Here is a 15063-nt window from a genome sequence, read left to right on the forward strand (position 1 = left end):
CAACCCGCACTGAAGCAGCGAGGTGTAATAAGCTCCAAACCTTCTCCTCAAAAAGGGAGAGGAGGCCTTAGCCCAGCAATGAGACATTCACAGGCTGTTACGTACAAAAAAAGTAAAAAGATTTTTGTAAATTGTTGAACGCTAAATAATAATCAAATACATAATGTAAAAATATCATATACTGTGCCGTATAGTTAATTAAAAATCCTGCCAAGTAATACTCACTTATTGATAAACAGTGTCGCCTGTCCGTTTCTTGTGTAACTCCAATCGTATCTGCCGCCTATCTCGATCGGTTCGTCGTTGAAGAAGTACGTCATCTTGGGTTTCGGGTAGCCGTAGACAAACCAGAACAAGTTGACGTTGTGGCCCTTCACGCCGTACTGCGAGTCGTATTCTTGACGGAGGAACTTAGGGGCCTGAGCGTAGCCGTCGTGCGGGGGGCGCTCGATGTCAAAGTCCCGAGGGAAGTAGGGCGATGTCTCCGGCCTGAAGTCGATGCCGGGCTCGAGGTAGGGCACGAATTTGGGTGGGTCGGGCTCGAGCTTGGCGCGATGGGTGCTGGCGTAAGGCGAGGGGTCGCTGACGCCGTACTTATTCTCGACTCGCACGCGGAACTTGTAGTCGCGGAAGGGCTCCAGGTTGCGTATGTCGCACACGCACGAGCGCAGACCCGTGCGCGCCGTGAACCAGTCGCCATCCGGGACCTCGCACATCTCGACCTGGATGTGCCACGACATATTTATTAATTGGGTTCTATAATTCATATACGTTCCTTAGAACACGTTAGTAAAAAAATGCAAACGTTAAAATTAACTGTATATATATATAGTTGGACGTTAATCATCGATCATAAAAAAATATATAAACTATAAAAATCAATATAAACTGACTTGATAGGTAACGGGGAATCTCGGCTGATGCGGGATAGATGGCTTCCAGGACAACGTGAGGTGACGGTCGGCCATACGTGAGATAATCGGTTTATCCGTGAGTGGCATTGGCACGCCAGTTTTTTTCATTTTATCAAAATCACTGTATTGTTCTGACATTGGTTTCTTTCCACTTTGAGGCTCCAAAGCTGAAAACATTATTGTATGTTAATAGAAACCTGAATAATTTTATAGTTATTTTTTTATAATTATTAGTTTAATGTTATCTTTAAGCATTTTCAAAACGCTAACGTATTTTATGCGGTAGACACCCGAGGATATGTTGATAATTAAGGAAATTAATGATTCACACTGAGTGACGGTTAGGACAGGACATTCTTTATCTTATCTTATGTTCTAGACACAATGGACATTAAAACACAAATTAATTTACATTCAAAACTAAAATGGGTCATGTTGACCCATTTTTCACTAGCGACCGTACAAGACTGACTACTCACTGTCGTATATAAGCTGCGCGGTGCAGGAGTCTTCCCCGTGTGGGTTGTAGATCCTGCAGCGGTAGGTGGCCACGTCTTCGGGCCCCACGCCGCCGATGGTCAGCCGCAGAAGGCCAGTAGTCTCTTGTTCTATGCGTATGCGTTCGCTGGGGAACAGCTTGTCGTCGTTGCGGAACCTGGGTAAATAATATTATTTTAACCTTAATATAAAGAGAAGCATCGGCTTTATAAATCTGACAAGAAATTGGACTTGTATGTTATAAACAAAACCACACAAATATTTATATATATAACAAAATATTATACATTTGTTGTACTTTGTGTTTTGGACATAAAAATAAGAATTTTAGTGTCGACTACGATATGATTATATACGAAACCGTATGCGTTTTACTAGTATCTTAGCAGGGTCCAAAATATTACGTTACATTTAAATAGTTTATAATAACTGCAATGCCTGCCAAAAGTAACTGTTCATCACTCACCACTCAACTTCCGGTTCGGGGGTGCCGGTGGCGCAGGCCGTAAACTTGGCACTGAGACCGCGGATCACTTCTGCGTCGCCGATCTTCTTCAGGAACGTTGGCGGCTCCACCTTTTGTTTGCGTCCGCTACAACGATGAGTATTAATATAATGTTTGTGGCAAAAACGCTATATATATTTAACGTGAGGTTTCCGTGTCGACTCGGCACATTAACACAGATATGCCCGTTGTATTTTTACTATATATATTTAACTTTTTTATCTTTTAGTATAAAATGGCATCCACAATATAGTCTTACACATAAGTGTTTTGGCATTTTTTTAAATACAAAATGAGTATTAGTATATCATCTTAAACTGCAACTTAATAAATAGTGCTGTTTTTTAGCTTATCGCCCTCCACATTTGGACAAAAACCTTTAATAATAATATCCTGCGACATTTTTCACACTCGGTCATCTGATCCCAAATAAAGCTTGTACAGAGCTTGTACTGTGGAAACCAGACAACTGATATACTACATATACTATTTTTCTTTTGTAAATACATACTTCTATAGATAATTACACCCAGACTCCGGTTAAACAGACATGTTCATGCACACAAATGTCTGTCCTGGGTGGGAATCGAACCCACAACCTTCGGCGTGAAAGGCAAGCATCCACCAACCACGCCAACCGGCTCGTCCCCATCAACCACGCCAACAGGCTCGTCCCCACCAACCACGCCAACCGGCTCGTCCCCACCAACCACGCCAACCGGCTCGTCCCCACCAACCACGCCAACCGGCTCGTCCCCACCAACCACGCCAACCGGCACGTCCCCACCAACCACGCCAACCGGCTCGTCCCCACCAATCACGCCAACCGGCTCGTCCCCACCAACCACGCCAACCGGCTCGTCCCCACCAACCACGCCAACCGGCTCGTCAAAGCCTTTATGTGCATTCTTTACTCACATCTTATCCACAACTTCCAGCGCTGCTTCGCAGCTGTCCTCTCCTTCCTTGTTCTTCGCTACACACTTGTACTGTCCCGCGTCGTCCTGTGTGATGTCCCGCACGTACAGGCAGCATGCGTCTCCGTCCCGCTTGATAGAGTACTTTTCAGAGGCCTTGAGGGGATTGCCGTTCTTATACCACGTGATTTCAGGTGCTGGGATTCCAATCACGCGCGCCGGGAACTTGGCATCAAATGTTGGAAGCTGGTGTCGAGAAAAAAATCTTATGTAGTTAGCAGGAAAGACATATCTTAAGTACATATTTTTTGTGCATATTGGTAAAGAAATATATCTTAAATAAGTATAACGATTCGAGTGTTTTAAGCTTTGAGAATCATCTCACTTGTTGCAAGTCGGTAAACTTCTGAGTGAAGCGTGGTGGTTGGAACACCTTGCGAACGTTGATCTTGCCTTCCGTAGTGTCTTCTCCCAGAGGATTCACTAATTTCACGGAGTATACACCGGCGTCTGGTAGTTCCAGAGAACTGATTTCCAAGCCAACCTGGAAATTAAACGATAATTAAAAATAGTGGAAGCAACCTATCCTGACTTATATCTAATACCTTAATTTTCGTATATATTGTTAGCTTCTCATTACATTGAGCTGTTTAGTACCAGTGGTTTTAAAATGTATAAAAGCATATGTCCCACCTTCTTTCCATCACAATTGAGAAAGATCTTTTCATTAGGCTTAAGCGGCTGTCCATCCTTGGTCCAGGTGACTTGGGGCACTGGGTTGCCGGTGAACGGCGCGCTGATGTTCAACGGCTTACCCTCCTCGCCGGTCACCTCGCGGAGACCGTGAATAAACTGCGGACGCTCTTGTGGGACGGATGCATCCTCGCGGCCTGTTTAATATTTTCGTATTTAATTTCCAAATATATTTATCCATTCAGTATCGAATTTATATACTCATCTTTATTATATATAACTACTAAATAGAATACGCGTTGTACTGTAAATTGTGTTATTTTAAAATTTCCACTTCGAATAGGACTGCACTGACCGGCCACAGTGAGGTCGGCCTCGCAGGCGCTCTGCCCCCTGTCGTTGGTGGCGAGCGCGGCGTAGCGGCCCGCGTCGCCCGCGCCGGCCGCGCTCAGCAGCAGCGCGTGCGAGCCGTCCGCCTGGCTCACCGCACGCACGCGCTGCCCGTCCGGGACCACCTCCTTGCCGTTGTGCGTCCTGCGGGCGAGGAAAGGCGATAAAGTGATCGTGATCGGCTGTCCATCCTTGGTCCAAATGACGTTAAGTCAGTGGGAGCCTTTAAATATGCGGTGTCGATATATTTGCTTCAAATCATATTGGCTTTATTCTCTTTACGTTAAATATATATTATACCTAATGAGGCATTCATGTAGTACCTACCATTTGATAGTGGGCGGTGGATGTCCGATCACTTTGACTTCGAGCTTTACGGGGAAACCTTCTATGACTTTAGCGGGCTGCAGCTCGGCGATGAACGCCGGCTTTCGTTCCTTTTGACCCACCTGGAATATATGAAACGTTACAATTTATCATATTAACGAGTACCAAAAACTGGTCAATATTTTTATTTTAGTATATTTAAACTAAAAGTGTTTTTCAAACATAGTTCTTGGTCGTTATCGATAGAGAATATTTACATGATAATTTATGTAGTGTTTGCTTTTACTTTGTGTGGGGTTGCCGCAGGAGATAAACCCTCGGGGTGCACCCTGGGCAACGGGGTCGACAAGCAGTCCGAGGAGACCTCGGAGTGCTTGTCGACCACGGCTAAAGACTGACGCGGCGGTGATGCCACGCTATCGGTACTTCTCTGATTAGCAGAGTGGACTGTGCGAGTGACTTCGGGGCACGTAGGGGAGGTTATGCCATAGGGTTGCTCCTGGTACTCCGCTGATTAGCAGAGTGGACTAGGCGAGTGGTTCTATGGCATTTAGGGAGGAGTTTCTTCTCTCAGGGGAAGAATTAAGACGACGTTGATGCCATGTGGTCGCTGCTGGTACTTCTCTGATTAGCAGAGTGGACTGTGCGTGTGGCTGCATGGCACGTAATAGTGGTCAATGCCATGGGGTCACTCCTAGTACTCCTCTGTTTATGGAGTGGACATAAAGCCGCCCAGTGTACGGCTGCGCCGCACTGTACACTCTGCGAAGCAGCAGGTAAGCCTGCAGAGCACGCATTGGGGTGCAAAGCCTGCAATGCATCTGGTCCTGATAAGAATATAGCTAGGAACTCTGTTACCTTGAAGCCCTCACAGACGACACGTCAGGCAAGTGACGTCGTAGCCATGGAGGAAGACAATTAGCCTTAAAACGACTATGAACCTTAAGGTGTTACAAGCTAAGATCAACCACTGTGCCCGAGCGCAAGATCTACTCGTACAGAGTATGCTCGAGTGGTCCATACATGTGGCTGTTGTCGCGGAACCGTACAAGGTAACCGATAGTTATAATTGGGTTGGGGAAGCAAATAATACCGCAGCCCTGGTCCTACAGAACTCTGGTGCCCTTCATTTTGGCAGAGTTTACAAAGGCTAGTCATCGGGACATACTTTTCTCCGAACAAAACCGTGGCAGAATTTGAACAATTTCTGAATGGGGTCGGGACCGTGTTCAGTCACACCAACCACATTTCCGTGTTTCTTGCGGGTGATTTGAACGCAAAATCAGTGATGTGGGGATGTCCAACAACTGACGCCCATGGAAAACTCGTGGAGGAATGGTTGTCAGAAGTCAGTCTTATCGTACTCAACAGAGGCAACATCAACACATGTGTGAGGCAACAAGGCGGGTCAATTGTTGATATCACATTCGTGAGTACCACTTTGATAAACCGCGTTTAGAACTGGAGGGTCGCTGAGGACATAGAAACCCTATCTGATCACCGGTATATTCTTCTCGAAATCACTGAAAGTCAAATATTAACAAATGCGCAAGCTGGAAGACTGACCAAACTTCGATGGAGCTCGAAACGTCTGCACAAGGATCTATTGATCGAAGCCGCAATTGTTCAGACATGGATATTCAGTCCAATAGAGCAACCCGTCGATATTGATGAGATAGCTAGTTCACTGCGTAGCTGACTGCGTGGCTGCGTGGCTGACATTTGTGACGCTTCTATGCCACGGGTCGAGGCAACTCCCTCCAGACAGCAAGTTTATTGGTGGTTGGACGAAATTGCCAAATTGCATAAAACCTGCGTTAAAGCCCGACGGAGATACGCAAGACAGCGCAGACGACGGCGACGACGGCAGGCTCAATTAGAAGCTGGAGAAGAACAACTCTATGCGGCCTACAAAGATGCAAAAAGGCTTTAAAGCTTGCCATTCAAAGTGCGAAGGAGACTGCATACCATCACATGATAGACCTGCTCACCTTTGGATTTGGAGGCAGAAGTTCTAGCCGAGACGTATTTCCGACGGTCTGAATGCCGTAGACGTAATGGTAGTCTTTACAGCGCAGTAGAGGAAAAGGAATGGAGGGCCAATAAACTTTCGATACTTATTCGAAAGTGGGAAGAGAGGCTGACGGAGCCCACTGCAGGCCACGCAACAATAGAGGCGATTCGACGGGTCCTGCTCAAATGGTGTAAAAGGCAACGTTCTCCACTGACTTTCCATTTGGTGCAGATTCTCTCAGGACACGGATGTTTCGGGAGATATCTGTAGAAAATAGCTGGAAGGGAACCAACCGCAATTTGCCATGCTTGCGGAGCGCAGGAGGACACAGCGACAAGTGTGCCCTGCATGGGAGGAATCGAGACGCCACTTGATTGCAGCCGTAGGAGAAGATTTATCGCTACCAGCTGTGGTAAAGTCCATGCTAGAGAGCGAAAAGTCCTGAAAGGCGATGATAACCTTTTGGTGATGGTGTCATGAAGCAAAAGGAGGCGGCGGAGAGAGAATGGCAGAAAGATGCACTCGCAGACCCGATGCACCGAAGGAGAAAAGGGTACAGACGGCATCGCAACGCCAACTATTTACCTCCATGAAGAGAACCTCCGGGCAATGAAAAGGGGGAGTTCATTGCTCAAAGTATAGGGTCCCCCAGGTCGAGAAATATGTGAGCATAACCGGCACATGCCAATAGGGGTATTTAACATCGAAGGGTTCGACAAAAAGAACAGCTACAGGTGGAGGCGCGGAAGAATGCGCAAGCGTACCCGAAACTTCACCAAGTGTGGATCGCTGGAACCGTGGTGGTTTTAGCCGGTAAGAGTCCGACATAACCCTCCTTGTATCATCAGATATGGAGGGTATCCATGAGGATTTCCCCACGCAAAAAAAAAAATGAGATGAACCCTCCATGTCAACAGTGTACAAGCAAAAGCAAAAACATAAGTGAAATTGCACAAAATTATAATAATACGGCCACACCATTAAAATCTAAGCTACATGTTTGTACAAATTACGTTAGATCGCTGAATCAACTTCCCTTCTAGCAGAATTTGATTTCTCTTAAAAAAAACTGGACTGGTACAAAATCGGGATCTTGGAGATGAAATTAGAGGAAAAGCACATCATACAAAACGACATTACGAATACGACATTTCCCAAGCCGTTTGGTCCACGTGGGAAATTAGACCACCACCACCATAAATCTAATAAATCTATTAAACCAAAAAAACACAAAGGGAATATTTTAAAGATTTGTACATACAGTGTAAGGTCACTGTCATCTACAGAAAAATATTTAGAATTATCATATGCATTGGAAAATATACATTACGATGTAATAGGACTCTCAGAAGTAAGAAGAATGGGATGCAACATCGAAGAATATAATGATTGCATTTTATGCTACATTGGACAAACAAAAAGATTATATGGAGTAGGTTTCCAGATAAAAAGGGCACTGAAAACAACATAACTAATTTCACTGGCATCTCAGAAAGGGTGGCATTACTGCAATTAAAATTTGAAAACCTTAACTTATCCATTATTTAAGTGTATGCGCCTACAAAATGCTCAAGTAACGAAGAAATTAAAAAACTATACAATGATCTTGCAATAGCACATGATTTAGCCGTTGAGAAAGTATTTGGCGACTTCAATGCCAAAATAGGACAACCCAAAACTGGAGAACACCCTGTAATGGGTAAATACGGTTATGGACTAAGGAACGAAAGAGGCACGAAACTAGTAGAATATGCCTTTGAGTACAGACTGTCTATAATAAATACATACTTTAAAAATAAATCAAATAAAATTTGGACTTGAGAATCCCCAGATCATGGACACAGAAGCGAAATTGACTTCATAATGGCAAACATTCCTTAATTGGTGACCAACTTCGAAATACTGAATAATATAAATTTCTCCTCTGATCATAGATTTCTAAGAGCTACAGTTAGATTAAGTGTCCCGAAAAAAGCAGAAAGAACTTCAAGTTATACTCAAATACATAGGGTATTTGAGTATGATTACAGAAAATAACATTAACATCAACGCATTGACAGACAACCTAAAATCTTACGAATTTGAGAAGAAATCAGAAGAGCCAATAGATGTCCAAGATTATTATGACACTATAGCACAAGGATTAACTTCAAGCTCGACTCTGCATTACACAAAAAGGGAACAGAAAAAGCAAAAATATTTAGCGACAGTACAGTATCATTAATAAAAAGACGCACCGAACTTATATCTACAAAAAACAAAACAAAGGAGATGAAAAGAGAACTTAGGTAAATATTTAAACAAACCAACAAAGAGATAAAGAAAGACATAGACAAGACATATAAAATACATAGACAAGCCATTATAACCCAAAATATTTAATAAGCTTAAAGGCACTAAAAGAGCATTTAAGGAATTAAGCTTACATAAAAAGTGGATACAAAAACTAGAAACTAAGAGAAATGAGACAAAATCTAGAAAGGACATAATAAACCAGGCAACTAACTTCAACAAAGAATTTTACAAAAAAAAAAATCAAGAGAAAAACATTGCAGATATAGTAAACTATATTCCTAACACAAAAAGTATTCCTCCAATAGAAGCACGCGAAGTATACGAACATATCAAACTGTTAAAAAGTGCAAAAAGCCCAGGACCTGATAGGATAAGTAATGAAATGCTTAAACATGCTACACCTATTCTACTTAACCACTTCACACAACTGTTTAACCTCATATTAGAAACAGAAATTGTGCCAAAACAATGGTGTTCATCTGACATTATACTCTTATATAAAAAGGCAATCCTCTAGATGTAGGCAACTACAGACCGATAAGTCTATTGATTTCTTAATACAAGCTTTTTGCATCGATAATCTTAAAAAGAATATCATCAGATATTAACGAAGCGCAAGACTATGTATCGCGGTTCTAGAGAGTGTATTTAAAAAACTAGATTGGAAAACCAAGGGGTTGAATATAGGTGGCGTTTATCTGAGCTATTTGAGATTCGCAGATGATATCGTTGTACTTGTCGAAACACCTAGGGAACTCGAAATAATGATACATTCGCTTGCCGAAGAAAGTGCTAGGGTTGGACTAGAAATGAACATCTCCAAAATAAAAATAATCACAAATAACCAACGTCTTCCTATCAGTTCAAACGGTAATACATATACTTGGGTAAACAGGTATCTTTCAGTAAATTGAATAATGAAGAAGATGTAGAAAGGAGATGTAAAATAACTTGGAACAAAGTCTGGTCCCTAAAGGAAATTTTAAAAGGAGATTATACATCAATTATTAAAAAAACTGTAATTGATACCTGTCTTCTACCCAGCTTATTGTATGGCTGTCAAACATGGGCTTAGACACATAAAGTGATAGACAAAATAAGGACAACACAGAGATCAATGGAGAGAAGTACACTTAACATTAGACAAATACATAAAATATGGTCAGAAGTCATCGGGCAAAAAACTAAGTGAAACGGATGCTTTAACACAGGCTTTAAGATTAAAATGGCAATGGGCTGGTCATATCTCAAGATATCTTATATATCTTAAACACAATAGATTGATAATAAAAGTGACATGCTGGAAGGGGCCATTTGAGAAAAGAAGCATCGGCAGACCAACAAAACGGTGGGCTGATGATATTGTTAAGAAAGCGGGACAAGACTGGATGATTTTGGCCAGAGATAGAGGATTCTGGAAGGAGAAAGAGGAGGCCTTCACTCAATCTTCGATCCACATTACAAGATAATAACTAACCACACTAACACTAGATTAATAATTTAAAATATATACTAACACGACTAAGAAACATTTGAACTGTAAGCATTTAATGTGGAATAAAAGGCTTACTATACTATACTATACTATACTATACTATTGCTTTTACGTTTACTTAAAATATTATAAGTATAGCAATTTCAAGTTGTGTTATTCTATGCAGTTTTATAACTTAGTTCGATGAATACCAATAAAATTGGCTGGCAACGGGGTAGAGCTATAGAGTTACCTCAACTTTAGCCTTGGAAGCGACCTCGCCTAGTTTGTTAGTGACGATGAGTGAGTAGACGCCGGCATCTTCGGGCCGGCAGCTGTCGATGCTGAGTCCCACCACGCCACCTGGCTGGTTGATGAAGTTAACCGCCTGGCTCGGGCGGACCGGGACACCTTGGAACATAACGAATTCAATTAGCAAACATTTTAAAGCTGCATGGATATATGTTATCTTCTGCAGAGGTTACCACTATTACAGTAACAGCCTATGAATGTCCCACTGCTGGGCTAAGGCCTCCTCTCCCTTTTTGAGAAGAAGGTTGGAGCTTGTTCCACCACGCTGCTACAGTGCGGGTTGGTGGAATACACATATTCCAGAATTTCAGTGAAATTAGACACATGCCGGTTTCCTCACTACGTTTTTCTTCAACGTATAGCACGAGACAAAATATAATCACAAATTAAGTACATGAAAATTCAGTGGTGCTTGCCCGAGTTTGAACCCACAATCATCAGTTACGATCACGCATTCTTACCACTGGGCCATCTCGGCTATATATATACCACTATTACAACAGAAGTTAACAGGTTCCTCTTTGTTTTAGTATAAATACAGGTATAAAGAACTCTAAGTTTTAAATTTAGGTCTAGTATGTTACGTTATAGGTTGAGTCAATTATTGGATATATTGGCTGCAATATGACACTGATGCCAATAAACTTTTCTTTCTTTCATTCTTTCTTTCTTCAAATTCCATGACTTAGAGCTAGATATCTCTGTGATACACATAAACTTATATAGTAAGAGTAGCAACACGTATTCAATCTTCTCATTTGTTCTCTTCTACCGAAGCAAATTATGACGGTGTTTCATTTGGTGATGCCATAAGTGAGATGATATTGTTGTTTTTCAATTATATATTTAATTGTTACATATTTTGCATTATAAATGTCTGTTCAACTGCTCAGAGTGTACTTACCATCTTTGAACCACTTGACCTCAGGCGCAGGGAAAGCCATAACTCTGGCCTGCAGCTGGACGGGTTGACCTACGACCACTTTAACATCCTCCAACTCTTGACTGAATGAGGGTTTACGAGGCGTTGCTAGGAAACAAAACAAAGTGACGGTATTTATGAGTCAGGCAAAGTAATCTACTATTATTTCCAAGATGAGAATGATACCTGAGTTTTACCTTTTTATTTTATTATATCTTATATAATCTATTATTAGTAGAAGTGAGTCATTAGAAACTGAATTTTAAGCCAGTTTCAAACAGCCGCTAAAGTATTGCGCACTACTACAATGCTGGTGGTACAATCTTATTTTTAACTTCATTTTTTCAATTACTTAGTTTTCCGTCGAAGATTTATTTTTTACAACTCACGGTTAACGGCTACGGCGCAAATGGCCATGTGCTCTCCGCTGGGGTTGTTGATGACCAACTTGTAGGCGCCGCAGTCCGAAGGGGTAACGTGTTCGATGCTCAGCTTCACCGTGCCGTCGGGCAGAACTGTTTGCTTGATGTGTGAATCGTCCGGAGAAAGCTCTGCCCCATCTTTGAACCTTTATACAAACACACGTAAGATATAATATACTATGTATACTTTTAACAGCAACTGTCAACTATAGATGTAATTAAAATTGTATACCTCGTACACGAAGATATATTTTCCCGAATAAAATAAAACATTTAACACATAATGTAGTTATGAGCGTTATCTTTACAAAGACCGTACCATTTCGCAGTAGGTATGGGACTGCCATCGACCTTGGCCTTCAGTTCCAAAGGTTCCCCTTCATCCACGTCCTTCTGCCGGTCCAGCTTGTGTGAGAAGCCAGGTGGGATCTGAGCGAGGGTGATCATTGCCTCACACTCCGCCTCTCCCGAAACACTCATTGCACGGACTGTGTACTATTGAAAACAGAAAAGTTTATCCCAATGTTATGAACTTAAACAAAATGTTAATTCATTATTTATCATATAACCTAAAAAAGTAATATTAACCTTGCCAGCATCACTAGCTCCAAAGTGCTTGATTTCCAGTTCGCTGTCCACCTGTCCGCCCACCTCGGTGGTGACCGTGTGTCTGTCGTCGTTGACCACCTCCTTGCCATTGAGGAACCACTTCACCTGGGGCTTAGGTACGCCATCGCACCGCACTCTTAGTGTACAGTCATCGTAGTCCTTAACGATCTGCTTCTGGATTGGACGTACGAATGTTGGCTTGTCAGCTGTAATAAAAATCAAAATATATTTTAAAACGTCACAACAATTTTATACTAAATATAAAAATACTCCTAAAACTTAAATATTTAAACTAATTAAACCAAATTCTATTATTATTGTTATAAGGATAAGTCAGCTTATTTCCGAACATAAAATAAATGTTTGTTATAATAAAAATGGCTGAAGAAACATTGACAATTACTAAAAACGAAATATTACTAACTGTGCACATTAAGTCTAGCCTGCTGGGTGGTTTCTCCAATTTCGTTAGTGGCGGTGACGGTGTATTGACCAGCGTCCTCCAGTCCCACGTTCTTTATCACCAACTTGAAAGTTTCTGCTTCACGGTCTTCGATGATTTCATGGCGCGTTGACGGCTGAATGACGTAGCCATCCTTACTCCTAAAATAGCAAGACAGACATATCTATTTAATGTTGTTTTAATTTTATATGTATTTGTAATTGTTAACTTCTTTTGTCATACTAAAACAAATATATTTCTTTCTATTTTTCACACACATAATTACTCTGTATTTTTAAAAGCTGCATATAAAAAAGAAATTGGACAAATTAATTTCTTAAAATTGTAACACTTAATTAAGCAATATTTTAATAATAAAAATTAACAGATCTTAAACGTAGACATTGACATTTTTTGAAAACCGCTTCATACAGAACTAGAATACAAGATGACATTAGTTCACTCACCACTTCACCTCAGCAACGGGATTCGCGCGAATTTTGGTGATGAAAGTAGTCTCCTCGAAGGGCACAATGGTTATATCCTTCAGAGGTTCTACTTCAGGCCGCAAAAGTATATCCAGCCGTGCAGAACTCTCGCCGATACCGTACTTGTTTTTCGCTTGTACAGTATATATACCCGTATCTGTGTGTCGACCTGAAAGCATAAGATGTTGCATTTAAAGAATATTGAGATGACATTTTATACTTGGTGCTAGACTTTTTATTTATTACAGTTGACAAGTGTTTCAGTAACATGAGTTATAGCCTATGATATAGGTTAATTAATGTTTTTTGTAAATAATATTAAAAAAAAATAGTAACATAAGGCAATAAAATTAAATCTAGCTTTATAGCTATAAAAAAAAAAAATTGAGCATTTGAGTCAAAGATACACTCAATACGTATGGTATCAGATTAAGAACAGCGTTTGATTTAAATTTAATTTCATCTACTGATTATAAAGAACTTACCAGTTGGTATGTGCAGCGTGAAGGTGCACTCTTTTATGCCATGATCCAGCTCTTTACTTTCCTCATTGACAACGAGTGTCGCATCCGGAGTTAGTTCCTTGCCGTTAAGCAACCAGGCCACGTGCGGGAGTGGGTCCGCAGTGCATACTGCCTTCAGCGTAACGGGCTCCCGCTGCATCACGCGCTGTGCTTCCAAGGGGGCAGTGAAGATAGGCTTGCGGAGGTCCGCCACGGCTGAGAGAGTTACGTTAGAGTTATGGACTGCATGACGTTGACATATGAAAACTATATACATTTGAGATATGATGAGATAAAATTATAGTGGTATAGTAAACAAGTAATACTCAAGCTTTAAGATTTTACGTAGTTATAAATATATTTTAATTAAATTATTTAAGTGTTCCAGCTAAGACTAAACAATAGTTATATATATAGTGCATTACTCGAAGATTTATTATTATTGTACTTATATACCAGTTAATATTTATTTATAAATATTTCAATACTCACGCGAAACTGTTAGTTCTGCCTGAAGTGTCTGCTTGCCAAGATCATTAATAACTTCGCACTGCCAATTGCCAGCATCTTTCAAATCCACAGTGTCGATCTCCAGTTTATAGAGATCACCAATATTTGAGATGTGGACCCTGCCATTAGGTTTCACTTCCTGACCGTCGTGAAGCCAGCGGATTGTGGGCTTCGGGGTACCAGAGGCTTCGACCGTGTACACCATAGGCAGGGACTCGTAAGTGTGTCCATCCTTCATGCTGCTCTCTTTGAGTTTGGGGGGTGCTGCAAGATAATATATTCAGTAAGATTTCTGGAATAAAGTGTTGTTTTCAATTGTTATGGATTTTTAAATTATGTGTACTATAGGAATCTAGGATTATTTATTTTGATCGGACAATTAAATATTAGATTATAAATGGAACATTGGAATGGAAATATATGAAACCAAAAAAAGGGAAGTTGGATCAATTTATTTTGTGGAGGAGGAGTATAAATTTAAAACAATCATATATAAATAACACAAATTTACAAAATATTGAAGCCTTAAGAATAACTCAAAATATATACATTTTTTAATATTTTCGGCGATATATATACAGCAGTTATCGCAGTTGAATTTAAACGGACTTACCTGTGAGTAAATTGTTTTGTTTTATTTGAATCGTGTGATGTATAGTGTAATTACGTACCATTTTAGCCATTGATGTCAGGGAATTATGATTCATATACGAAGACACACAAAAGCGTAAATGCCGTGCACGCAAACCATCTTTTATAAAATAATGTGTACCTTAATTTTGTAGTTGTTGCAGTTTACCATCTTCGACGGAGTGGGACCCAAGTATT

General features: G+C 40.9%; 1 protein-coding gene across 11 annotated transcripts in view; it reads right to left on the minus strand.

Annotated features, from left to right (window-relative positions):
* The window catches only part of LOC126771012 (obscurin), a 113930-nt gene that overhangs the window by 9113 nt on the left and 89754 nt on the right, over nt 1-15063 (minus strand). For all 11 annotated transcript variants that reach the window (XM_050490737.1, XM_050490710.1, XM_050490719.1 and 8 more), the window contains 18 exons: nt 14218-14499; nt 13708-13941; nt 13202-13391; nt 12717-12895; nt 12272-12498; nt 12003-12178; nt 11651-11829; nt 11244-11369; nt 10281-10438; nt 4245-4366; nt 3883-4061; nt 3528-3724; nt 3220-3378; nt 2836-3080; nt 1879-2004; nt 1394-1569; nt 894-1081; nt 226-722 (listed from right to left, as the gene is read on the minus strand). In XM_050490737.1, the coding sequence (XP_050346694.1) occupies nt 226-722; nt 894-1081; nt 1394-1569; nt 1879-2004; nt 2836-3080; nt 3220-3378; nt 3528-3724; nt 3883-4061; nt 4245-4366; nt 10281-10438; nt 11244-11369; nt 11651-11829; nt 12003-12178; nt 12272-12498; nt 12717-12895; nt 13202-13391; nt 13708-13941; nt 14218-14499 (3640 nt within the window). The remainder of the gene's footprint in view (nt 1-225; nt 723-893; nt 1082-1393; nt 1570-1878; nt 2005-2835; nt 3081-3219; nt 3379-3527; nt 3725-3882; nt 4062-4244; nt 4367-10280; nt 10439-11243; nt 11370-11650; nt 11830-12002; nt 12179-12271; nt 12499-12716; nt 12896-13201; nt 13392-13707; nt 13942-14217; nt 14500-15063) is intronic.

The sequence above is a fragment of the Nymphalis io genome, chromosome 1 (assembly GCF_905147045.1).
Source record: "Nymphalis io chromosome 1, ilAglIoxx1.1, whole genome shotgun sequence".
NCBI lineage: Eukaryota > Metazoa > Arthropoda > Insecta > Lepidoptera > Nymphalidae > Nymphalis > Nymphalis io.